This window comes from Perognathus longimembris, chromosome 13, assembly GCF_023159225.1.
Source record: "Perognathus longimembris pacificus isolate PPM17 chromosome 13, ASM2315922v1, whole genome shotgun sequence".
Taxonomy (NCBI): domain Eukaryota; kingdom Metazoa; phylum Chordata; class Mammalia; order Rodentia; family Heteromyidae; genus Perognathus; species Perognathus longimembris.
In genome coordinates, this window is record NC_063173.1 from 9,660,638 (window position 1) to 9,688,475 (window position 27,838).

The following is a 27,838-nucleotide window of genomic DNA, read 5'->3' on the forward strand; positions in this document are numbered from 1 at the left end:
TACACGAGGCCCTAGGTTCGATTCCCCAGCACCACATATACAGAAAAAACGGCCAGAAGCAGCGCTGTGGCTCAAGTGGCAGAGTGCTAGCCTTGAGCGGGAAGAAGCCAGGGACAGTGCTCAGGCCCTGAGTCCAAGGCCCAGGACTGGCCAAAAAAAAAAAATGGGGCTGGGAGTGTGGCTCAAGTGATAGAGCACCAGGCCTAGTGCTAGAGCATGTGATAGAGCATGAGGCCCAGAGGCCAAACTGTGGAGCCATAAAAGATAAATAAACACATATATCCATATATATGCACATGTATGTGTTTATGTATATATGCAGTGTGCATGTATATGTCCTCAGACCGCTATCACCACAAACAATTTTAAAAACCCATCTGAACTATTTACCCAGTCCTGATCAAGCACCAGTGGTTCAAACCTATAATCCTAGCTACTCAGGAAGCTTAGATCTGTGGGTCATGGCTCAGAAACAGCCCAGGCAGGAAGGTCCATCAGCGTCTTATCCCTAATTAGCCACCAAGAAGCTGGAAGTGCTCTATGGCTCAAGTGGTAGAGTGTGAGCATTGAGCAACTAAGCTCAGGAATAGTGGCCAGGCCCTGAGTTGAAGCCCTAGGACTGGAATGTGCATACACACACACACACACACACACACACACACACACACACACACACGCTCTTGATCTGGATAGATTCTTATACTGAGACACATACAATTCTCAATGGCTCCCATTGACTTTGCTCAGCCTGAATGTATTGATAACTTTGGATGGCCCGCAAATGATGTTATAAACATCCAAATGGCCCTTGGGAGGAAAGAGGCTTGCCACTACTGGGAAGAATACTATGGTAAATACTAACTGGTAAAAAAAAGTATTATGAAAATACAGGATGACTGCTCACACGAGCCGCCAGCCACACCAGACTATTCTTGACAGTTTTAAACTGCAAGCTGTAACATGAATATACAAGTGTTGGATTAACTCAGAACACGTAGAAGTACAAGGGCCACATCATATCATAATAATGTGGCTCACTTATGGTTTATTGGTCAGTTCATTTGGTTTGATCTGACCAATACCAAACTGCTCATTAGGGGAAAAAAATGTGCTGAGACATTATATTCTGCCACAAAAAGACTGCCTTCGATTCTAATGTATGCCTTTGCACCATTTTATAAAAATAAATATATTTGTCTAACCCAAATGTTTCAAAATTAATGAAACACATCACTTTATCCTAAAGAAATCATTACCACTGTCTCATCTTTCTTGGTGTAAGTCTCCTGTTATGGTTTACCTAAGATTGCATGCTTTTTTCTTTGCATGAAATTACTTATCACACTTTGGCTCATACTGGTACATTCAATTATCTGCATGGAAAGTGTGGGTGTTGACAGAAAAAGGGCTATCAGAAAGCATTGTTCCTATTTCCTGGGGAACAATAACAAACACCTAGGCAATGTCTTAGGTGGTCTAGAATTAAAATTAAAATTTCCAGGAAGGCTCCTCAAAAATACAAACATAGTTGAAAACTAAACAGGGTCATACAAAGAAACACAGTGACTAAAGGATAGTGTAAGTATGGGTGAGATTCCATAGTATAACCCCTCTAAAAATGTATCAGGCAGCTCAGCAACATGAGTACCAGGAAGCTGAAATGTCTTGACAGGAGTGTTAGGGGCTAACAGGTAGAATGGGGGCCAATGGATGCAAAGAGGAATTGTGAGTGAATACAGCCATTATGCTCTATGTACATCCATAGAGCTGATCTAGGAGACGTGAGGAGATGGATGGGGTGAGGTAAATGAGGGACAGCAGAGAATGATGGAAGGGATGACTCATTACCATACACTGCTATTACATGAAAACCCCTTTCTAAAATATCTGAAGAAAACAATAAGAAAATAAATGAAATTAACATTGCAGCCAAAACAATTAAGATGGGCAAGTCTGTTTCTATGTGAACAAAAGAACTCAAGACCTTACCCTCTGGCCTCCTATGGATTGGTGAGGTTGCGCACCTTGATGTTCAAGTGGGTTTATTAATCTACTACTTGCTAAGCTTTGCTAAGTTCTTTTTGCTAAGTTCCTGCCTAGGTGTGACTCAACTCCCATTGGAACATTCCTTCTTCCTTATTCTCCTCCTAACCAAATCCTACCCAGTCTTCAAGTTTGTAACGCAAGGTAATCTCAGAGACTGTATGGTTATCTGTCTCCTCAGTTTTATATCCTTCCTTTTCCAAATTCCCACAGCATTATCCGTACCACTCACTTGGCCACAGAAGAAGCCTTACCTTGTCCTAGTCTTCCTCCTCTGCAAAGCTCTGCAGTTGTGTCCTCCACTAAATTGTAGAGGCTTTAAGCCCATCCTTCAACCACTCCCTTAATGTGCCAACATCTGCACACAGATGATGAAATGGAACTGGTGATACAAGTAGTCTATATATAATGAAGTAACGGTGAATACTGATTCTGATTTGAAGGGATCCCAGCAGAGAAAGCAATAGACTGGATAAAGCAAGATCTACAACCCAATTCGTTCACTTTCTGGGCCTACTAAGCTCTCATTCAGTTCTGCAGATCTGTCCACAATTTGAAACCACTCAGGCTCTTCTCATTCTTGCAATGGCTCCAGTTCTTCTGACTGACAGTTGTCATCCTTATAGAAAAAACTTGCCTCTATTCATCAAGAACATAAAGCTTGTTGTCATAAATGTAAGTAAGCTGAGCCACACAAGAAGATAAGATACTATGAATAGAAATACTGATTTTTCTGATATCCAGAAACAACAGCCTTAAAGAAGCAAAGCAGTCTGGGATAGATTACTGGCAAATTTTAAAAGTGTGTCCATCATGCTCTGAATTCATATTTAAATTCAAGACAGTGTCTGTGTGTGTATATTTGAAAATGGGTGTTAGTACAATATCACAGTTTTTCTTTAATCTGATTCTACCAACTTAAGTAAAATAACATATACCAATTAAAGGTCCAATAATGGATGTTAGATAAGATATGAAATCAAGTCACAAATGATAGAATTGGCAGAAATCAACACAAACAATTTTATTTTCAGTTAAATAAATAAGCAAACTTGCTAGGTGCCACAGGCTCATATTGTAATCCTAGCTACTCAGGAGGCTGAGATCTGAGGATCACAATTGGAAGCCAGCCATGACCAACAAACCTGACATCTCCAATTAACCAATAAGAAAAGGTGGGGGAAGTGGAGGTATGGTTCAAGTGACAGAGCACCAGCTTTGAGTGAAAAAAGTAAGGCAGCACTCATGTTCTGAGTTTAAGCCCTAGTACTTATACCCCAAAATCTTAGAATGCCACCATTGCTGGGGCTGAGAATGTGGCTTAGTGGTAGAGTGCTTACTGAGCATGCATGAAGTCCTAGGTTTGCTTCCTCAGCAACACATATGCAGAAAAAGCTGGAAGTGGTGCTGTGGCTCAAGTGGTAGAGTGCTAGCCTTGAGCAGAAAGAAGCCAGGGACAGTGCTCAGGCCCTGAGTGCAAGCCCCAGGACTATGTTAATGCCTCCATTGCTATTAAATAAAAAGTTATCTTTGAATTACATAGCATTTGAAGAATATTTCTATGTGGGTTCTATATATACTTATACATAGATATAGATATAGATAACTCACAAGGCTCCCTGAACTCAAAAGCTTTCATGCTTAAAGAAGTTCCAGATTTTTCTAGGGCTGTAGTTTCCCAATCCTGTCAAAGTGTCTTCAGATGCCACATGGAAGTCACAGGTGTGTAACAAGTTGTTTTGTAAATTTCCACATAAGCACAGTGATACTCAAGATCACCGAGACGTTTCACTCCAGTAGCCTGAGGTAGGTCACAGTTTAACACTATATCCATTTTTTTTATGTCATCACATTCAAAATGAATTGGGGAAGTTGCTGTGATAAAAAGCAAGAATCCTATGACAATCACTATGAACGGGACATGATGGTGGCGAAGCCCACTGTGTCCCAAAGGTGTAACATAATCATGGCCTGGGGTCAACTGTAGTTACTAAAAGCTGAACAAAACCATCCTTACAACGTATATATTCTATAGCCGCAGATAACTGTTCACCTGTTAAGATATATCCCCACTAAATTGTTTAGTGCTATTTAATTAACAGAACTGTTAGTTATTTCGGTTGGCCGAGAGGCTGGATAGAAATTTGTGTTGGGGGTGGTGGTAAACAGGGTGTATGCTGGTCCTGGAGCTTGAACCCAGGGCCTGGTCATTGTCCCTGAGTTTTGTTGCTCAAGGCTAGCTCTCAACTACTTGAGCAACAGTGCTACTTCCAGCTTTTTGGTAGTTTATCAGATAAGAGTTCCTGCCTGGACTGGTATCAAACTGTGTTCCTCCGGTTCCTCCTGAGTAGCTAGGTTCACAGGTGGGAGCCACCCACTCCTGGAAGAAAAATTGTTTTAACACTACAGATTTGAAGAATTTAGGTATGAGGACTTCTGCTGTAGCTTCTAATGTCTACTCTATTGTTTCATTTAAACTGAAGTACAAAAACATACACACACCATAGAACACACACACACACACACACACACACACACACACACACACACACACACACCCCACAGTCCCTTCTTACCATGTAAGAATTCATTTTTATTTGGAGGTCACAAACTATCACAGCCATTCTAAGAGTTTGTTTCTCAAATAAGAATGTGCTCCTCTGGTGCTGTGGTTTTCTTGCCAAACCTAAATGTAACATGTAAAGATAGTCACTCAACCAAACCACTATATAGTCTCTGCAAGGATAGGTGTTGATGGGACTTTTGGAAAGTTTTATGTATTTGTTTGTTGTTTATATTTTATAGTCTATTAAAGCATAGTTCTCTCACCTCTGTGTAATAACAATGTCTACTAGATCATGTCAATTGTAGCAGTACATAAAATGATGCACAAAGATGTGGGGGGGTGGGGGGAAATGCCTGACCTTAATAATTGGTGGCTATTAATAGCAAAGTATGTATTGTAAAGGAAAGAGTTCTCCCAACAAGTGATTTATATCAATTTGTTCTCAACTTCACCCAATAAATTGGACTGAAATTTGTTTGAATCCCCCACACTATTAAGCATTGTCATTGTGCATATTAGGCTGAGGAAATACACAAGAAATTAAGTTCATCATTCTCCCAGGGAGAGCAATTTTATGCAAGGCTGATAAACTAATTAAAAGTTAAATCCAAATATAAATGGTAAGGAACAAAGGTTAAGCAATGCATCAGGATAACACAAACTACGAAAAGTAGAGCTTGCAGAAAAAATAATATGACATTTAAGTCCATCGACTCCTATTCTTAAATTCAATTATATTTTGTTTCCAAAAGCAGATCTTTGCTTGATTTTTCTTCTTCCTTTGCAATTTCTACTTGTCTGCTTCTTTTCTGACTCTACAATCATTGCTTCAAATTATGTAACCGATAACTGATAGCAAAGTCTGCTAAAAAAAAGTCGTGAAGGATATTGAGATAGGTATAGAATAACTATGCAACTGCTTAGTGTAAGCAGTGCTACAGGAGGTAAAGAAAAGTGGCCTGGGACTCAAGGGAGGAAGAAGTTACTACCGATGCAGAGAATTGAGGAAATCTCGCAAAAGAGCTGCTATTCAGATGAGTCTTAAATATTGAGCAGCATTAGGATATATGGCAGGAAACATAATCAGGTAGGGAAAAACAGAAAACAGAAGCAGTAGACACAGGTACTGAAAAAGGAACACCAAGAAGTTCAAATGGCTATAATCAAAGCTTCATCATGGACAAAGGGCAGAAATATTATTAGGAAAGTTTTTAGTAGAGGCTGGGAATATGGCCTAGTGGTAGAATGCTTGCCTCGTATACATGAAACCCTGGGTTTGATTCCTCAGCACCACATACATGGAAAAAAACAGAAGTGGTGCTGTGGCTCAAGTGGTAGAGTGCTAGCCATGAGCAAAAAAAAAAAAAGAAGCCAGAGACAGTGCTCAGGCCTTGAGTTCAAGCTCCACGACTGGCAAAAAAAAAAAAAGAAAAGAAAAAAGAAATGTTTTTAATAGTCTACATTTGAATGACTTTGGCTGTCCACAATGTAAGGCGCCATTCTGTGTTCTTCCTGGCATGAACTCTACAGTTCCCCAGTGTTTGTATTTCAGTGTTTGACAACACCAAACACCTGGTGTGAATACCAAGTTTTAAATTCTTCTGAACTCACTAGTAAAAAAAAAAAAAAAAATACAAAAACAGGGAAACCTGAATTCCAGTTCTAGTACTACTCTTCACATCGTGAGGTTGAGGAACCAGTGCTCCCTCCATCCCTGATTACAGTTTGTCTCCCAAGTGACTCGCATGGTTTTCACAAGTCCTTATGGCTTTTAGCTGTATACAATTACCTTTTAGGAAGGTAGTACTCTGTAGAATAGATCCAATAATTACAAAGAAAATAGAGATCTTCTATTTCACCACTAAATAAATAACAATTCACTCCAAATTATGGAGACTAGTAAATCCAGATGCACAGCTCTTAAAAATACTATTTAAGTTGGGTGTAGTTGGCTCAAGCCTATAACCCTAGCTACTCGGGAAGTTGAGATCCAGAGAATGGAGCAGAGCACCAACCTTGAGCCAGAAAGCCGAGGGGGGTAGTAGAAATGATGGCTGGGATACTTTGTAGTTTATGAGGCAGGCATGACCATTAAGAAAAGAGTAGAATTTGATTCATACTCTAGTACTGGATAGTTAGAGGAAAAATTAAAATGAGTTTATTTTCCAGGAGTAATTTAAGATCATGTATCCTCTTAGCACAATTCCATATATCTAAAAAATATTGAAAATGTCATTTGAAACCGCAGGTAGAATCTTAAGACTTGATTCTGCCAAGCTGAAGGAGAATATTCTAGAATACGAATTTAGAGCTAAAGGTCTTCCCTTGATGGGATATCTGTCATTTCTACCATAGAAGCACTGGGGACATAATCTCCCTCTGGAAACATCCATCTCATAGACTGAAATAAATACAAAGGGTTCTCAATGGCTCGACACACTGAAGGATTCCTCACAGTGAATTATGAGAAGAAGGAAGGGAAGGCCGTGAGCTTACTTCAGGACAACTGTTCTCAAAAATCTATCAGATGGTCAATCACTCTGGTATCAACTTAGCATCAAAGCACTTTTACTGAATAACTTTTATGTTTTGGCCAAGAGTGTGACCCAGTCCAACAAAGCAAATACTGGGGGGGGGAAAGTACACGAACCGTGTACTTAGAGAGGTCAACGTAGGTGTACGTAGAGAGGTCAAAAGAAATGGGGCAGATGAAAGAAGAGAAAACTGGGAGCAGAATGCAAACAAAACATTCAATGCATATCCTATGAAATTAAGAGAATTGAGGAGAAGGGCAGTGTTGGGAGGGATGAGAGATGACATTCATCAAGATGCATTGAATTCATATGCTGCTTTGTTGAAGGGCAACCTTTTTTTTTTTTTTACAACTACTAAAATAGAATACTATATTTTGAAGAAAGAGCGTGACCAATGGGGAAAAAGAGTCTTAAGTAGTAAGTTGAAAAGTCAAATTTAGGGCTGGGAATATGGCCTAGTGGTAAAGTGCTCGCCTCGTATACATGAAGGCCTGTGTTCGATTCCTCAGCACCACATATATAGAAAGACCTAGACCTAGACTGACAAGTGGAAGTTAATCCATGTCATCTTTGATCCAGTAATTCTGATCAATGGACTAAGTTACCCTAGGGATAACAGCGCAATCCCATTAAAGAATCCATATCGAAAATGGGGTTTACGACCTCGATGTTGGATCAGGACATCAAAAGGCCAGAAGTGGTGCTGTGGCGCAAGTAGTAGAGTGCTAGCCTTGAGCAAAAAGAAGCCAGGGACAGTGCTCAGGCCCTGAGTCCAAGCCCAGGACTGGCCAAAAAAAAAAAAAAAAAAAAAAAAAACAACTTAGAGGCATAGCTTTTGGGTCATTTGCATAAATTTTAAACTACTCTCTGGTTTAGACTCACAAACTGAAAGGATGTGGTGTAGACAAGTTCTTATTCGCATCACAGGACTATTTTAAAGTGATCTATATCAATACACATTACTCGCTGTTACAGGTGATTTACTTTATGTCATCATCCCCATTAAAAAGTGAACTTCCTGCGGTCAAGAATATAGTCTTATTGAATGATTTGTCCTTCTTTTTTTTTTTCTTGCACCCAGCATGGAAGCTAACATATACCAGGCATTAATTCACCGAGGAAACCAACCACATATGTGAAAACCAGTCTCTCCAATCTTTTTTCTCTCAAATGACTTAACACTCCTTGGCGAACCTCCGCCTGCTTTCCTGTCACAACTAGTCCTAGATGATAGGAGTGTCCCACACACCCACTGCTCACACATTTGTGACAGATGCAAACTCCAACAACTCCCCCACAAGAGGCCTTGAGATCTTGCCCAACTCTGAAAATTCACCATTTTTCATAAACATTCTTTACCTGTCAGCACATCCCCTGCCATTCCACATAGTAATTAGAGAATCCATAATTACCAAGGCTAGAAGCAGAGCAAATCAGCCAGTACAGAAGAGCCAGGACTTAAGAAGCATTTGCTTAACATACTGGGTTGCTGAAGCTAGCTTTTCTGCATTTCTCTATCTTTGACTCTGACATTCAATACTCCTCCCAGGAAACAAATTTGAGATTTTTGAGGCATACACATAGGAAAGTCCAAACCCCTTCTTCAGTAAATTTCACAATCTGAAAGCACTCGGCAAACGATAAAACTGTCTAGCACCGTGGTCCAATTGCCTGGCCTGGCCTCTCCCATAAAGACTCAGCTAGCTGGTAAGGACTCCTCCCAGGGCTGAGTGCAATTCACACCACCACGTTCTGCCATGGGAAGTGTACCCCTTGCTTCCTGTCCACACAGCAGAAGCGAGGAAGCAGACACATGTGTGTCCTTCATGGAAATTCATGTCCTGTTAAAGGTATCTGCTATTTAGAAGGGCACAATAGTGATTTTTTTATATGGCAAAGGACTCTCAAAATTATCTGCCAGCGTATATTTGTTTTGCAGTTTTTAATTGTGATTGAATTTCCAGTTTCTAATTTTTATTTTTTAAATTTGTTTTTAAATCTAATTTGTTTTCAAATGTAGGACTGGATTTTTCAATGACTAATGACAGCTTTCGTCATCTCATAGATAGATAGATATAGATAGATAGGAAGATATATTCCTGAACTTCTCTGTCACTTGTGATCCTGTCCCTTATTCTTGATTTTATCTAATACAGGTTTAATGTAGTCTTCTCTGTCTACCTTCTTGGTGACACTGGAAAGATCAAACAGAAAAATAAGTATTGGAGTCGTTTGTAATAGCCACAACAATGACAACAATTTGATCAAGCATAGTAGCTAACAAGGGTCTAGGTTTTTCACCATTTATTATGCATCAGGTACGACTTCCCATGAATGAACACATTTAATGCACGTGTGTGTGTGCATGTGCATGCATGTGTGTGTGTGTTTGTGTGTACATGTGTGTTTGCCATTACTGGGGCTTGCATTCTAGGCCTCATGCTTTTGCTTGGCTTTTTCACTCAAAGTCAGTGCTTTACCTTTTGAGCCAGAGCTTCACTTTCAGCTTTGTCCTGTTCTTGGGTATTTTTTATGAGATAATAGTTTTTCCTTAATTATTATTATTTTTAAGTAGCTGTGTAAAAGGAGTTGCTATTTAACAAAGCAATTTATGAACACAATGCATCTTGATGAATGTTGCCCCTTCCAACATTCTCACCCTACCCTTCCATCCTGTCCCTCACTTTTCTTAATTTTGTAGGATATAATTGAATTCCTGACTGCAGGTTAATTAGAAATAAGAATCTCTAGAATGTTTCTGCCCAAGCTGGCTTCTAACTGTGATCTTCAGCTCTCAGCCACCTGAGTCAGCAGGATTACAGGGGTGAGCCACCAGTACTTGGCTCCTTTAATGCTTACAACAACCCTAAAACATACAGATTCTGTTAGTGACCCCACTTTATAAACAGGAAACCAAGGCACAATGGGCAAGAGGCGTACACCTGTCACAAGGCTGGCAGGTAAAGAAACTGGAATGAACTGCCAGGTGCCACCTACCCCTAGGCACAGTGAGACTGTGATATTAAAGCTGATTAAAAAAAAAAACGGCAAGAGATAATATCTTACAAATACATGATGTCACAGGGAGATAAAATAATCACAGTTCTGTAGGTGGAGTTCACAAGGTTTTGTAACTGCCCTAATATCATGAACTACATTTTTAAATGTCTGTAACTTATGTTAAATTCAGAATATGTTTTAAGCTATCTATGAAGAAGGTAATAATTCGGAGAGTATTAAGAGTCTCAAATGTGAAGCTTTTTTTTTTCTTTTCCCGATTAATCTATATCTAAAAAGGAAACCCTACCAAGAACCATAACCAAGTACCAAATTTTCAGAAATAAGTTTTCATTCATGTCTTTCCAATTTTGACATGGCCAGTGACCAATAACCCAGTTTAGAAATTGGAAGGAAAGGGCAAGACGCCCTGCCAACTGAAAGAAGGGAAGAGGCTTTTCCGTAGGCTAAGAGTATGCCACACAATCACAGGGTTGTGTACTTAGGAACATGGCTTAACTAGAAGTCAGATAGAATGGGTCAAGTCCGGATCTTCCGCTAGTAGTTGGGCAGCCTTGAGCAAAGTTACTCAATGTCTCTGACTCTGTCCAGAGTTTCTGAACACAGAGAGGAGCCAGTTGTTCCTCTGTAGCCTTTTCTCTGGGATCTGAGGTACCTGCTCTCCCTCAAACAGTACAGATGGCAGTGGGGAATTCTGGAATCAAACTAGACAATCAAAATGACAGTAGACATCAACCGTGGAAATCTGAGGACAAATAGGGTCCTACTTAGCATTGCACATCAAGAACATAACTGAGCAAAGACTCCCTTGGTGGCACGAGTACCTGGTAACCATCTCCACCTTACTAACAGCCCAAACCCTCTGAAAATTAAGCCTGTTAACCTTCACTTCCTGTTTTTCCTGGATAACACTGGAGTTGAACACAAAGGAAAGAAACAGGTTGTAGCTGGGACAAGGTACACCTAAACTGCCAGAGGCTGATGAGCAGTTGGCCTGGGTTTCATATGAACTTATCACCAAGAGGACCATTATGCAATTTAAAATAAGCATGTCCCACCCATTCTGTCTCCCCATGGCCTGTGCCCACCTCCAACCTTGAACTCAGTTCAGAATGCTTTTGAGCTTCAGGCTGCCAAAGAGAGGCTATCATGAGCAAGCAGTAGAAACTGTCCTACTGAGAGGCTGCAAACAGCACTGCATCTATAGACCTGACTGTGCCAAACTTATTCACACGGACCTCTGTGACTATAGCTTCCACACAACTTCAGAACGTCAGTCCAGCACGATGGCTCAGTGGGAATGTCAAAGCTTAGGAGATGAACTGGTTTATGTGGTAAGGTAGGTGAGGCTGGAATGGACCTGGGTGCTTAAGGACCAGGGTATTATGTGTGCAACCAGAACTACAATTTATAAGGACTTGGTACAGGCATATCATGTTTCTCTTGCCTAGCATTTATTCATGATCAAGAAAAGCTATGACAAGAATCCTCCAAGAAGCTGGGGATATGGCCTAGTGGCAAGAGCGCTTGCCTCGTATACTTGAAACCCTGGGTTCGATTCCCCAGCACCACATATACAGAAAATGGCCAGAAGTAGCGCTGTGACTCAAGTGGCAGAGTGCTAGCCTTGAGCAAAAACAAGTCAGGGACAGTGCTCAGGCCCTGAGTCTAAGGCCCAGGACTGGCAAAAAAAAAAAAAAAAAAAAAAAGAATTCTCCAAGAGCTTTTGTAGTAGGCACGATCGCCTTTGGCTGCCATTGTTTTGGTTGTACAGCTTGTATTGGAGGGCAGGGGATAAAATATCCGTCTTGCTTATAGATTTTTTTTTAAAAAAAGAAAAGAAGCAGAGTTTAAGGAATCTGCTGAAATCACTATATATACATAACCGCTTATCTTTCTTTTTTTTGTTCTTTTTTGGTAGTACTATTATTTGAATTCATGGCCTTACATTTTCCGGGCAAGGACTTTATCACTTAAATTATAACTTTAGCCCTTTCTGCTTTCATTATTTTTCTAATATAGTCTCAAATTTTGCCTGGGCTGTCCTGGATCACAGTTCTCTCCTGCTTATGCTTTTTGCATTGCTGGGGTGACAAGTGGGTTTCTCTGAAGCCAGCTTTTTTAGGGGTTGAGATGGCAGTTTCCCGAGACCCTCTCTGGCCTCAAGCCATGATATTCCCTGTCTCAGCCTCCCAACTTGTTAGCTTTATATGCTTGAACCCTGGGCCCCACTCACTAAACTCCTTTTCCCATTTAGGAGGGGAAACTAAGGCATACAGACACGTAACATACTTGAGATCATATTGCTGCTTAACCTTGAAGAAAAAATTATAGAGTAGCTATTTGTCACTCCAAGACCTGGAGATTTTTATGCAAGGATGAATTTTTCAGATTCTAAAACCTGTAGCAATGCATACACATTCACTGTGGGATTTTTCTTTTCTTAGATGAAAATCCCAGTGAGCCACTGGCTGACATCTTCTGGTCTCTGATAACCAGTGTGCCTCTGGAGCTGCCAAAGAGTTCAAATGCATGAATCTGTCCACATGCCAAGGGCTTTATCATAAGACCCGGCTGCTCCTGATGAAAGAGGCACCAGAGTCCTCAGACCAGAAAGGCCCTTTCAAAAATTCTCCCCATTTGTTCTCACGTTAAGTCATGAAACAAATGTTTCCAGTCAAATGTACCAGTTGAAATGAACCTCTTTTCTGAAAGAAAGAAAAAAAAAAAGAATTGGCTAGTTTAGGCACAGCAATTATCAGGAGTGGTTCCTGGAGTCACAAACCATGAAGTGGCCAAGAGATGAAGGAGTCTGTTTCAAGTGTTTCACAGAAAATCTCCAAGGACCTTCAAACTTCTAAGCAAGAAGGTTTCCAATCTGTCATTGCCCAACTCCTTTCAGGGGAGCAGAAATACAACACAACTGAAGTGAAGGAACCTGTCCCAACCCACTGAGCAGGTTGCAAGTGGCAGAGCCAGCATCTGTCATAAGAGGCTGGGCCTGCCCTGATTGCAAACAGCCTTAGTCCCAGGACTTGCTCTTGGATTGCCTAAATCCTCATACAAACTCTTCAGACAAATTCTGATTTCAAAAAACTATTTTTAAGATTTTACTTTGCACAACCATGTAAAAGTGAAACAATGAAGCTTGTTGAGATTGATTTGGGAGGGGGACAAGGAGATTGAGAAGAGGTACAACGTATGCATATGAGGATCTGTCAAGAGGAAGCCTCCTCAGATAACACATGGATACTAACAAAACTGTGGAAAATTTAAGTGTCTCGTTTTTTCAGACCAATGAAAAGTTCAGGTTCAAATAAATAACTCTTGGGCTGGGGATATAGCCTAGTGGCAAGAGTGCCTGCCTCGGATACACGAGGCCCTAGGTTCGATTCCCCAGCACCACATATACAGAAAACGGCCAGAAGCGGCGCTGTGGCTCAAGTGGCAGAGTGCTAGCCTTGAGCAAAAAGAAGCCAGGGACAGTGCTCAGGCCCTGAGTCCAAGGCCCAGGACTGGCAAAAATAAATAAATAAATAAATAAATAAATAACTCTTAGCCACCTGTCCTTGGTTCACTCCTGCCATCCTAGCTGCTCAGGAGGCTGAGATCTGAGGATACTCATGTGAATCCAGCTACAACAGAAGAACATCCATGTGACTCTGATGTCCAATTAACCAGCGAAAAGCAGGAAGGAGAACTGTAGCTCCAGTGGTAGAGCACCAGCCTTGAATTGAACAGCCAAGGGAGAGGAAGGTGCCCCGAGTTCCAGCCTCAGTGCCCAAGCCCAGCACAGGCACAAAAGAATCCACGAGTGTCATCCACTCACCCCAAAGTTGTCTTAAAACAAAAACACAATTTCCTTTCGATAGACTATAGAAAGCCGGAAGAATTGGAAAGATGGTGAGTTAAAGACATTGAATTGTTGGGGGGGCGGGGGAGGACATGGGGGGGGGGCGGTAACTTTCTTAGTCCTTGATTTGCTTGTGAAAAGCAAAGTATTTCCAAGACCCAAAGAGAGGATGGTGGAATTTGGAAGTGAGTGAGCTGTTCGAAACAGGAAAGGGCCAAGTATTGCGAGCCGGCCATTGATGATTCCAGCTACCCCCCCTAACTGGGCGCCTGTGTGACTCGGGGCCCCTTCACCGGCTAGACAGCCTGCGCCCAGAAAACGAGTGAGCCCCAGCGAGGGCACCGGGCCGAGCTCCCTCTGGGTCCCAGTGGCCGCCCGCTGGGCGCGGCGCGGGGGTTGGGAGCCGCGAGGCCGGCGCGCCCCAGCTTTTAACTTGGAGTGGAGAAACTTTTTGTTTTCATCGTGGCACGCGGGTCTTCCAGCCCCCCCCAGGGCAAGTCTGCGAGGGTGGACGGCCCGGCCCTCCGTGTCCCGAGCGGGGGACCCCCCCCGCCCCCCCCAGACGCCGGCCTCCCGGGGCGCTCACCTGCGATGTCCCAGAGCTGCAGGCGCACCACGGTCTCCGCGTCCCAGCGCAGCACCTTGAGCGCGAAGTCCACGCCGATCGTGGCGCGGTAGTGCGAGGAGAAGTTCTGGTGCACGTAGCGCTTGATGATGCTGGTCTTGCCCACGCCCAGGTCCCCGATCACCAGCAGCTTGTACAGGTGCTCTTTGTGCGGGGCCTGCATGGTGGCGGCCGGCCCGCGGCGCGGTGCGGGCTGGGGGGGAGGCGCAGCCGGCCGGGCTCTGGCTCGGGACGCCGGGGGACGGGAGTGTGGGCGCCGCCGGGGCGGCAGGGCGGGGCGGGGTGGGGGTGGGGGGGAAGGCGGGGGCCCGGGCGGGCTCCTCCCCGGGGTGAAGCCTCCTTTCCCAGCGCCTGTGGCTGGAGACGCCGGGCCTCTCGCTGCAATGGATCCCTCACCCCACCTGTGCGGGCGGAATCCGTGCCCCATGATTTGCACGCCAGGAAAAATGAGTGTCAAAGATTTAGGTCATGCAGGGGAGGGAATCGTGACCGGCGGAGAGGAGCTCAGAACTTCTGAGGTCACCCTCCCCACCGCCACGCCACGCGTGGAAAGACCTCTCAAGAGGCAGCAGGAAAAGCAGCCCAGATACAGAAAGAATAGCAGTGGTCGGCGCGCGTGGACAGTGCGTTCGCCAGTGCAGCCCCAGCACAGCCCCCAGGACGGGGTCCCCTTGGCGCCAGCTCCGCCCTGGCCTGGGACTCGGCCTAGGGGCCTAAGGTCCAAGATTGGATCATTCGAGCTCCCCAAACAACAGCTTCCTGAAATGCTGTCCGTATCGGTTATGATTTCGTTTTGTGAAGATTTTATTAGCATACATTAGTTGTATCGGGGAATTTCCAAACGTGGTTAGCATGTCGTCCATCAGTCTTGCCTCCCTATTCACCCTCAATCAACCTCTCCCTTTCACCCACCTCCTTCCCAGTCCCCTGTCATTCATTCACTTTTTTTTTTTAATTTTTTGGCAGTATTGGATTTGAACTTACCTTTTTTTGCTTGCTTCCTAGGCTGATACTGCACCACTTAAATCTGCTGTTTTTCGAGTTACTTTGGAGATTGGGTTTTGTTTTGGGGGTTTTTTTGTTGTTGGTGGTTTGTTTTTGTTTTTGTTTTGGTTTTGGTTTTGGTTTTGGTATTTTCTGCCCTGGCTGCCCTCAAAATTTCAATCCTTAGCTTTAACCTTGAGTTGCTAAAGTTACAGGTGTGAACCACCAGCTCCTGGTTTTATTGTTATTTTTAAATAGTATCCTCATTGTAATCAACATGTAACCATGGTGTTTTGCAAGTACAAATGACATATTTTAACCAAAAATAATTTTTCTATTGGTCTGTCTCCCTATCATCCCACCTCTTATTAACAACCATCGAAGAGATTCATTATTCCATATAGGTATGGAATATTTCTACACTAATCACTCTCCACCAAATCTTTCTCTCGCTTTTGTCTCTCCAAATAGTATGATGTTCTATGTGTGTATATAGACATACATGCATACCTATATACATGTCTATCTATAATATATATATGTATCTGCATAGATAGATAGATAGATCTTAACTTTGAGATGTGAACATCGGCACTTTTGGTGTCACGAGTTAATGATCTAACACAGAGGACATTCTAGCAGGAACTAATGAGGAACTAGCAGGAACTAATGAACTATTCACGACTTCCAGCTTTCTCCCACATCCCCAAAGCTCTAAGCATTTGTAATTCTAGCTACTCAGAAGGCTGAGATACAAAGATGGCAGTTCAAAGCCCGCCTGGACAGGAAAGTCTGTGAAACTCTTATCTCCTTTTTACTACCCGAAAAACTGGATGTGGAGCTGTGGCTCAAGTGGTAGAGTGCTAGACTTGAGTACACAAAAACCCAAGGACAGCACACAGGCCCTGAGTTCAAGCCCAAGGACCAGAAAAACAAACCAAAACAACAACAAAAAACTCTTTGAGCAGCACTGAGAGACAGTCTAAACAATAATAATAGCAAGTGTTTGTATCGGTCACTTAATCATCCTAAAGTCTTTCAAATGAGCAATAGTTCTTTTTGTTTTGCAAATAAAGAAGTCAAGGATAAGAACTTTAGAAGTAGTATTCCCCTAGCTAATAAGAACTGACAATTAGAAGTGGCAGAGTGCCTCAGCTGCTGGAGCACAAGGCTCTGAATTTTAGAAAGCACAGTGCTCTGAATACAAATCCCACTAAGGTACCATAAAACAAAAGCCATGCCTGGCACCAGTTGTTTACACATCTACTTACTCAGGAGGCTGAGACCTGAGGATCACAGTTCAAAGTTAACCTAAATAGACAAATCCAAGAGGTTCTTATCTCCAATTAAACAGCTGAACCCAGAAGCATGACTTAATTGGTAGAGCACTAGCCATGTGTAAATAAAGCTGAGCCAGAGCATGAAGCCCTAAATTCAAGCCCCAGTATGAAAACGCACACACACACACACACACACACACACACACACACACGTAAAGGAAATGCAAAACTCAAATCTGGGTCAGGTTCAAAGACTGTTTTTTCATTCACTTATTCAATATACACCGAGTACTTAGAATGTACATAGCTTTGTACATACTCCACACCAGACTCTTGACCTGGCCCATGTGCAGATAAAGCAAGAATGGGGAATGGAAAGGTGGAATGGGGTTGACCTTTAAGGCCGAGGCAATGAGGGAGAATCTCACCGAACAGAAGAAGTATTTGGGGGAGCTGAAGAAAATGAGGAACGGTGCCCACAGACCCCCTATGTGACAGGCCTGCAATGCGTAGGTCCATCCCCTGGTTTGGAGATGAGTATTCACAAACCAGGGCCAGAGCTCTGCCACACCGCCTCATTTCGTCCTTCCCGTTGCTTTATGAAGGAAGGCATTTTGTTCACTTGATAAACAAAGAGAGTCAGATGAAAAGCAGCCTTCCCAAGGCCTCACCTGGCTAGGCAGTATCAGAACTGGAATCTAAACTCAGACTTGTATGAAACGGAATGGAAACTTTGCTATGGCTGTGGTCTTCCTCCAGCACAGCAAACCCTAAACGTCAAACTCCACAGGCCCCTTGCACACTTAAGTATGCTCCAAATGTGACCTGGACATATCGCATAGCTTTTATCGAGCTTTAATTCCCACATCAGCAAAACGAGACTAATAATATCTGTAGCTTACAGGTCTTGAAAGGACTAGAATATATATGTACATGTATATATACATGTATTTCATATATTTGTGGGTATGTATATAATATATCTACATATATTATCAACCCCATATTATTTTACTGAATAAATGCCAGCTCTAAATGTGAAATGAAAATGAAGCACACGTTTTAAACACTGTTGATGCTGTTGTCCTTTTTTATTTTTAGCTTTCTCTTACCTTCTTCAAGGATAACGAAGAGGCTTTGATCCTAATGGACACTAAAGGAAGATTTGAGAATTGTTCTTATTAGTGCTTAATTCGTTGCTTTCCACCCACCCAGAGAACTCCAGGCAGATGATAGGGAACAAGTAAGAAATATTTCACCTACTCAAGGAACTGGACAACACTATGTCTTTACCAAATAGGGAGGAGCATGGGGAGCTGGAAATGAACAAATTATGCTTAGCACGGGAAACGAGCGATGGTGACAACATCGATCCCTTGGCAGATTCTAAGTCCCAGTTCTGAATCTGAAATGCAAGCTTGGTCTAGCAAAGAGCGGAGGGTGTAGGACAGGGGCAGAAATTTGGGACAGACCAAATTTCACTGAGCTGGCTCTCAGTGTTACACCTGCCCAACTTCCTGGCAGACGTCATCTTATTTCCCTAAGCTGAATGCAAGCTGAGTCAGGCTTGTCTTCCTTTTGTCTTCCCTCTGTTCAGGAGTGTATTCACACATCAGATGTTTACATTCATGGTGTAGGACAGGCATGGCAAGACTCAGGATTTCTAGGACCAAAACCTTATGAAATCGAGGGCAGCAGCCTCTGTACGCAAAAGAATACAAGATGCAAAGCTAATTCAGTGTTGGGAACAGGTGCCTATCCCTGAACCCCCAACTCCCTGTCTCTGTGGGCAGGGACAGTGAGCAAGTGTCCTAGCTGGGGAGGAAGGATGTGCAATTGGTTTCCAGAGGCATTCTTTTTGCTCTCATGATAATTCTTCTCAATGAGAAGAAATTACTCTCAGTTTGTATTTCTAAATCCTTGAGGTCAAAGTCATTTGGTGAGCATAGTGTACTAGCCACTGTTCCTCGTTTCATGGCCCTTTCTACACTGGGACACCTGCACCATCTCCCTTCAAGCCTCTGACGATGTCTTCACAGTTTTACTGCCCTCCGTTTGCTCACTCACAGCACACCTGTCTTCAAGGCCGTATGAGCTGTGTGTGAATTCAAGCCTAGAGTGCTGTCCCACAGATCACAGCATCGCATCCGAGTTCTCCACAGCGCCATTCACTTGCTGCCCAAGAAGGGGACACAATCTTGCACGTATTAAGTGGAAAACCTAATTTAAATGATTAGAAATTGCTTCTCAAATATCAACTTGAAAGCACAATCCCTTATGCTTCCCTCCCAAGATACTGCTAAATTAGGTGAGCTGCTGGAAAGTTACCTTATTTGCTTTGCTATTAAGAGAGCTACAGGGAGTTACTCATTAGCTTATGTGAGCTCTTAATTATTGCATCAAAGAAATACTTAAAGTCTGCAAGTTAGGGTCCCAAGAGGCTTTGTTGCAGAAAGGTAAACTAATTTTTCTTAGATTCACACAGAAATATAGCCAAAAAGACATGGACCCTTACCCTGCAAAAGGCCTGTTAGGAGCTGACTGTGTAATTTATCATCTAAACTGAATCTCCTGAGTGAAAGGGGCATATTATTAATAATGACATCAAAGAACAGGACCAAACCAGACTGTCCTAAAGAACATTCCTTCCTGAAGCAGAGGGTTAGCAATCTCAAATAAGATCTAAATGTAACAGTGGCATTTGAAAAATCTCATAAATCACTCTTTCAATATATAGGCCTGCCAAGTTAGGCCTGTTGTCTCTGTTGTCTTCAAAGCATTTCCTTATTTTCCACTAGGCTGGTCTGAAACCTGTGCTGACTTGCAGCGGCGGCTGGATCCGGCATTTACTTGAGAATGCAGCAGTTGCCTGGCAGTGCGAAGCAACTTGTAGATTGTTTAGAGAGACTTCAAGAAGGATTCGGGGTGGAAAGTGCTTGAAATAAAAACATTTCAGTCTGTGAGAATTTTAGCATTGAATTTCTTGTCTCCCAGAAAGACAGACTATACTGGAATATTTAATGATGCTCACGTGATAGTTTTAACTCTGTTAATCTTCAGTATATCAGTAAAAACCAGATGGCACTTTCAACTGTTTTCAGGAAGAGATTTATTGCCAGCTAGAATTATGTTCCGCAGTTAAACTTGCCCTAGGCTGATATGGCCAAGTTGGGACACATGTTTCTCTGGGCCCACTAAACATAAAAGGGTGGAAATTAGCTTTAGAGTGGCCAAAAGATCAGCTGCTGGGAAGAACTTGGAGCAAAAGTATTCCGTATGTAATAGAATTTCAAATTCTTTCCACGGGGTTCCCTTGTTCCTCAGAGCTACCCGGAAGCAGGCATATCCTCTTTATTATAAGCAAAATAGGGCTCAATAAGTTTAAATAAATCTCTCAGAATCAAAGGAGCATAAAAAGAGAATTTCAATCCATAATCCCTACCTCTCTACACTTTGTATATATCTCAGTCCTTTAGCAGGTGATAAAATCCACATCCAGATTTCTACTGCAGATCTATTTCCATTACAGTATTAGATAGTCAGGCTATAATAGAAAAAGATTAGTCTATTTCTAGAACCATCTCATACTCACTAAGCAACTCAGGCAAAATCTTAGCACAAATAAAAAGGGCATGCTTTTCATTTAGACAGTGATCTGAACTGAAATGTTCTACATAGCAGGCATGTACCAAGGATGGTTCCCAGAGATAGCAATAATAGTGGAGTACCGAGGTTCTTCAATTAAGGGGGCCCTGCCCAGACAGGAGATAATGACCCAATATCACATACAGTCTAGCTCAAAAACGATAAAAAGGATGCAAGAAAATTGATAGAGCATTAAAGCATTAACCAAGAATATTCAAATGCAAAGCGTAGTAATAGGTGTTCAGGCTGGGAATGTGGCTTAGTGATAGTACTTGCCTCGTATGTATGAAGCACTGGGTTGGATTATTCAGCACCACATGAACAGAAAAGGGCTCAAGTGGCGCTTGTGGCTCAAGTGGTAGCGTGCTAGCTTTAAGCAAAAGAAGCTCAATGACAGTGCCCAGGCAAGCCCCAGGACTAGCCAAAAAATAAATAAATTAATTAAAAAGGTGTCAGGGTCAAAAGACAGACAGATTTCATGTGTCTGAGACATAATAAGTCTCTACCACCCAAATACATTCACAGTGCGTGGAGCATTGGCAGGTACACACGCACCTTGCCTACCCTGTGAAGGCTTTTGTAGGCCCCTTTACTGACAACTTCTTTCCTTTCTGTCTGCATATTATTTTACTATTTTTCCATCCATAGAACCTTGCCTTTCTTCTTGGATTCAGCCACTCCCATGGCAATATAGAAAAGTAGGATAAATATTAAATTCTCATCCAGGTTCTATCACTATCCAACTGTGAGAAATTAATAAAGTAAGTTAGCTCCTGTAAGCTTGTCCCTGATTATATAAAATGAGAATATTAATGGCTCCTAGCTCATGAATTTGCTGGAGACACTAAGCAAAATAATGCAGTAGCAAGTGCTTACATAATGTTGGAATCCAAATTTGCATTAAAATGAAAATGTTGTTAAATTAATAAATGTCTACTGATGATTTTTATATTTGTATTTAAAATTCTAACATTATGCCTACATTCTATACCCTGCTTACAAACTTCCTATTGGATATTTCTACCAGGTTGTCTGCCAAGCATAACAGCAGCATGGGCAAAATGAATCTCTTATCTACGCCAACCGATTCCTTCCTTTTCCTGCATTCCTGGTCTTGTGGTTATTGGTAGAGTCTTACCATGCTTGGAAACTCAGTCACACTGGTCTCCTCCCTCCCACTGGCCGCTTCCCCTCATCTGAGCACTCTGACTCTCAGCTGAGTTCCTGAATTCTCCTCTGCCTCATAGAAGTACTACAAGAACAAAAGAGAAGGCCTAGTCAGTGTTGTTAAAATATTTATTCAGTCTTATTCAATTTAACTATTTACCCCATGTTATTCAATACTATTTTAAGTATAAATAAAAGTATTAAGTATTAAATAAAAAGGAAACAAATGTAAATAATGTATACGTGTGTGCATATGTATACACATATACACAATGGGAAAATGAACGTGTTCTGACATTTAAGACAGGCCAACATTAGTATATTTAAACAATGTATCTAGTTTGCTAAATTATTTTCAAACACCTTCACAGGTAAAGGAACAAGTAAATACATAGATAATTGGCCATACAAGAAATAGAAACTAATAATATGAAATATATTTTACTAGTACTAAAACTATGAAAATTAATCAGTAACAAGATATTATTTGTACTTACCAAATTGATGGATATTTTATATTAGAATACCCAATTGAGAAGGATGAAATTGAGGAGGTTGCAATTATATGTGTACACACACACACACAATTCTGGTGGGACAATTTTTTAATAAAATAATGTTGGAGTTAATATGAATCAAAAAGTTTAAAAATGCATGTCACCTGTATTCCAACTATTCCTTTCATAAGAATTCATAAGTAAATAATTGGAGACCTGTGTTTGTGTGTGTGTGTGTGCAAGTGCACGTGTGCATATGAATAGTAAGCTTCAACAATGTCTATTACATTGTTGCTGATATCAACAAACAGCTGCAACTTCGTAAATATAGTCAGAATAAATATTGTATTGGTGCTATGTACTGTGCGAGAGCCCTTTGACATACTGTTAAAGAAATAGGTTGAAGCTAGGCACTGGTAGCTCTCACCTTAATCCTAGCTACTCAGGAATCTGAGAGCCCAAATCTGAGGACTGAGGTTTGAAGCCAGCCTAGGACGAAAATAATCAGCAAAAAAACCTGGAAGTGGATGAGCGGCTCATGTGGTGAAGGAAAGAAAGAACAAAAGGGAGCAAGAAAGGGAGGGAGAGAGGGAGGGAGGGAGAGAGGGAGGGAGGGAGGGAGGGAGGGAGGGAGGGAGGGAGGGAGAGAGAAAGGAAGGAAAGAAGGAAGGAAGGAAAGAAGGAAGGAAGGAAGGAAGGAAGGAAGTAGGAGGGAGGAAGGAAGGAAATAACATGTACATATGAACATTAGATTATTGCTGGGTGCCAGTGGCTCATGTGTGTAGTCCTAGCTACTCAGCAGGCTGGGATGTAAGGATCATGGTTCAAAGCCAGCCTAGGCAGGGAAGTCCCTGGGAGTCTTATCTCCAGTTAATTGATACAAAAGCTGGAAGTGGAGCTGTGACAAAAGTGGTAGAGTGCTAGCCTTGAGAAAAACAGATTATAGACAGTGCCCAGGCCAACTTCAAGCCCAAGGACCAGCAAACAATAAAACCAAAAAACAAAAACAGACAAACAAAAATTAGAAATAAAAAGTAGAAAGATGTTCACATTAATTTTCATAGCACTTTACAATTGAGAAAAGTCAAGTCAAACTATAATTACCAATATATAGAAATATATATATATACATATATTAAAAACATATATTGATGATAATGAAGAATATAAAACAGTGGTTGGGAATATGGCCTAGTGGTAAATTGCTCACCTCATATACATGAAGCCCTGGGTTCAATTTCTCAGCATCACATATATAGAAAAAACTGGAAGTGGCGCTGTGGCTCAAGAGGTAGAGTGCTAGCCTTGAGCAAAAAGAAGCTCAAGGGACAGTGCTCAGGCCCTGAGTTCAAGCCCCAGGACTGGCATAAAACAAAACAAAACAAAAAACAGTAAGAATATAACACAATATGTTACCCATGTTTATTCCTGGATAGTGAAACTAGCACCTTTTTGTTATTATTTTTGGCCTTCTTAACTTTTATATTTCATTTATATAAGAAACCGTATTGACTTATAAAAGAGAATCCCAGCATGCTCGCTCCGGGGCCTCAGTGTTCAATGTGTAATCAAAACGGCAGCCCGCGTCTCACCACCAGCTTTAGCTTTCAGTATTTTTCCAGCCAACTCTTGTTACCCTGATCCCATCGATGCTGAGAAGTCTTGTTTCCCAAAGAAGCCAATGCACCATTTCCAGGGTGGCATAATCACACTGACGCTCCAGAACCAGTTCCACAAGGTCTTCAAGTTGTCCTGGGGTGACTGTGTCATGTCAGCGCAGGCTCTTTGGGCTCTCAACACAAGTCATCTCCACAGGATTAAAATTCCCACCCAAGCCGCCACTGTCCAGGCCTTCACGTCATCTCTGCTCCCTGTTCCCGTTGACCTATTTTCCCACGTTGACCCTGGTTCTCTAACTCTTCTTTACAGTGCCACAACCATGCATCCTGGCATTTGTACCTCAGTTTCACTTTTGGTAATGGCGATGGTGGTACCAGAGTTTGAACTCGGGGCCAAGTGCTGGGTCAGCTTGCGTGCTCAGATGGCATTCTGCTTTAGCCTTACTTCTTACTCAGCTTTTCTGTTAGTTATTTTCAAGATTAAGCCTCATAGATTTTTTTTTCCCCCTGGGCTGGCTTTGAACCTGGATCCTCCATGTTTCAGTCATCTGAGTAGCAAGGACTACAAGTGAGAGCCACTGGCACCTAGGGAGTCCCCATTATTATATCAAGCACTTGTTAGGTAAAGAAATCTCGCTGACTCCCTTGATGTGAATCACTTGCCAATACACCCAGATCAATCTTCAAAAATCAATTACTTCAATGAAGAACTCTTCGCAACCTCAAAACTTATATGTGAAGGGAATATATATCACTTTATTGAACCCTTTGTTTGATTGTTTTGTTATTAAATAAAAAAACCTCAAATAGTAACTGGTCAGTCTCTTTGTGAAAAGGGAAATTATATTCCACCATAACACACTTATTAGCCACTACTAGCAGCTTTTATATTTGTCATTTTGTCATTCTATGACCTACCATCATTCTTTTTATATATCTCTTCCAATGAGATCAGAAGCAAATGCCTACCAGCACTTGTAGAACTGTCACATATAACTGTATGCATGAGACATTTTTTACACTTGTTCAAGTCCAGATATATTCAATATCATGGTTTACACAGACACCTAGTAAATCTTTTCATAACAACAGAAAATATAGAAGACTGAAGACCATGTCTTCAGTTATCACCAACCACTGCAAGCTCAATATACAGTAAGTTACCTCTTTGTGTTGGCTATTGTGTCTTTATTTTTCCCCACAAGAAGCTTGCACATTGTTATCAACATTTGTTTAAAAATATTGAACAAATGGAATTCCAAATAATGCTAGGAGAGATATTTTGAGATCTTCTGACTCTGCCAATAACTTCTAGAATCCACTGGGTTCCTTCACTCCTTGAGTGTCCTTCATCTAGATTTTGTAAATTGATTCAGAAGAAAGACAACTTCAAAGACAATATGCTCATGTACATTATATGTCTTAAGTCTAGAAATAATTATCCAATACTTTAGCTACCATTAACCAGTTGGCTTGCTTTCAGAATATATTCTAAAGAAACAATCTTTAAAGATCAATGCACAAAATATTTAATACCCTGTTGTTTTTGTGCTCTAAGTGTAAGCTCTACCCCTTGAGTTACAGCTCAACTTCTGTGTGTGTGTGTGTGTGTGTGTGTGTGTGTGTGTATCTGTGTGTGTGTGGTTAATTGGAGATAGACTCACAGACTTTTCTTCCTGAGCTGGCTTTGAACTGCATCCTTCAGATCTCAGCCTGTTGAGTAGCTAGGATTACAGACATGAGCCACTGCTTTTTAGTAGAAACTCGAGTACACACTAATAGTAAATTGGTTGGACAATCTTCTATCCATGAAATTCAAAATGTACGTGGCTCATGCCTGTAACTCTTGATACTTTGGATGCTATATCGGAAACCAGCCTGGCAGAACAATTTGTGATTCCTTCTCCAATGAACCAGCAAAATGCTGGACTGGATTCATGGCTCTAGAAGTATAGCTCCAGCTATGAAAGAAAAAGTGAGTGAGAATATGAGGCCATGAGTTGAAGCCATAGTACCTAGCCACACTATCAGCACACATGCACACATAAACACATGCACGCACTCTTACCATATACAAACTTCACAACCTAAATTAATATTTTATTTATGAATAAAATTTATTCATGTAAGTTATATTCAGGATATTGTATGTGCAAAAATGTTAACATTTGTAGGTTTTATATACACATATCAGTCATATACCACATGTGATACATTATGTGGAAAACCAAAAAACACAACATACATACATATGTGAGTATTAGTATCTCAACTTTATAAACATATGGGCATGATTAGCAATGGACCTTGAAAGAAACATCAAAATAGGGATGATAGACTTACTGTAATTATTTTTAATACATAAAACTAATGTGTCATTTTAGAAATCATATTGGATTATTATTTATTTTTATTCACATTAACTTTTAAAATTTTTGCATTGATGCATCTTGGTTTAAGTCACTAGATAGTCTCTTTCATAAGAATACTTATATTATTCATTTTCCAGGACCATTCATCCATTGTTTCTTGGACAATTTTCTCTGCCTTTTCATCTGTTCTAAGTATTACGGAAAGTTTTACATCTGGACTAGAATTGTGGTTCAAGTGGTAGAGTGATCTTTGTGGGAAAGCAAGCTGAGCAAGCTTGAAGCCATGAGTTCAAGTCCCAGTACTGCAACAAACCAACCAACCAACATGTCAACTCTAGACCTCCATGAAAGCTCTTAAAAATGTTTCGTTCTTTGGATATATATATGCAGTACAACACCTGTCTAACAAATCGCGCATAATTCATTGTGCTTATCTTATTTCTGTAGTTAGAAAATTTGTGTACCTGGATTATCTAATTTTTTCACAGTGAGCTTTTTACTAGATATCTAATTTCCATTCAGTATAACAGGCAGCTAAAACATGCAGTTTTATTTAACTTTTCTCTGTCAGTATTTGATCACATTGCCACAGTAAGCTGATATACTAAAAAAAATATGTATTGGAAGCCAGGAGTCAGTGGCTCATGTCTGTAATCCTAGCTACTCAGAAGGCTGAGATCTGGTCATCATGGTTCAAAGCCAGCCCCGGCAGGAAAAGTCCAATTAACCACCAGAAAACTAGAAGTGGCTCAAGTGGTAGAGTGCTAGCCTTGAGCCGAAGAGCTCAGGGACAAAGCCCAGGCCCAGAGTTCAAGTACTATGACCCACAACAACCAAAAAATATTGGAAACGGTAGGCCTCAGGTCCTCCCATCCTCGTCACACCTTTGAAAAGTACTGAGGTTCTATATTGCTTGTAGATTTTCAAACCCTGGCCTACTCTGGCCTCAGTAATAACCAACGTTTCTTGTGAAGGTGATAATAAATGACCTGGGGTCGCAGAGAATGTTAGAGTACATTGCTAGTAGAGGATACTTTCAGTTAGCTAAACTCATACAGGTCCAATTAAGAAGGTAGATAAAACTACCCAATTTCTGCCATTTTACTCAAAGGGACCTAAAAACAATCTTTCATTTGGAAATTTTGCTTAAGAAGAGCTCAAAAGAAAGGTCGAAAATGCAGATAACAAAAAAGAGGGTTTTGTTGCTAGCTGTTTGGGGTTTTGTTGTTTTCAATGTTTCCCTCAAAGTAAGTCTCCTAGCTCTAGTCTGTTTACATTTACCTCTACCCATTAAAGGCTGAATAGTGTCTTCATGTTGATCAAGATTCGTTGCCTCATCTTTGCCAGCAGTTTAATACCTGCACCCAAACTATAGTAATGCTTGCTATGAGACCCCCAAAGGTACTGACTGAAACTGCTGGGACCCTCCTCTAGAAGTGAGGAATATGGTGGTACGTATTCTAGTCTTTATTACAGGGAAGAGATAAAGGAGGACGTGAGGCATACCGCCAGATATTTCTGGGCTGCTTGAAGCTGATTATCCCCATGATAAATTCCAAACTGAGGCCTTTCAACATTCCCAGGACCCAATGATGCAGGAAGATCGGGCTGTGCATGTCCAAAATTCCTGGATGC

At 41.4% G+C, this 27,838-nt stretch overlaps 1 protein-coding gene across 1 annotated transcript in view; it reads right to left on the reverse strand.

The window, feature by feature from the left end:
• Rab38 (RAB38, member RAS oncogene family) overlaps nucleotides 1–14,869 on the reverse strand; it is a 57,502-nt gene extending 42,633 nt beyond the window's left edge. Inside the window, exon 1 of the mRNA XM_048360706.1 lies at nucleotides 14,601–14,869. Within this exon, the coding sequence (XP_048216663.1) occupies nucleotides 14,601–14,802 (202 nt within the window). The 5' untranslated portion in view covers nucleotides 14,803–14,869. The remainder of the gene's footprint in view (nucleotides 1–14,600) is intronic.
• Nucleotides 14,870–27,838: the final 12,969 nt, after the last annotated feature.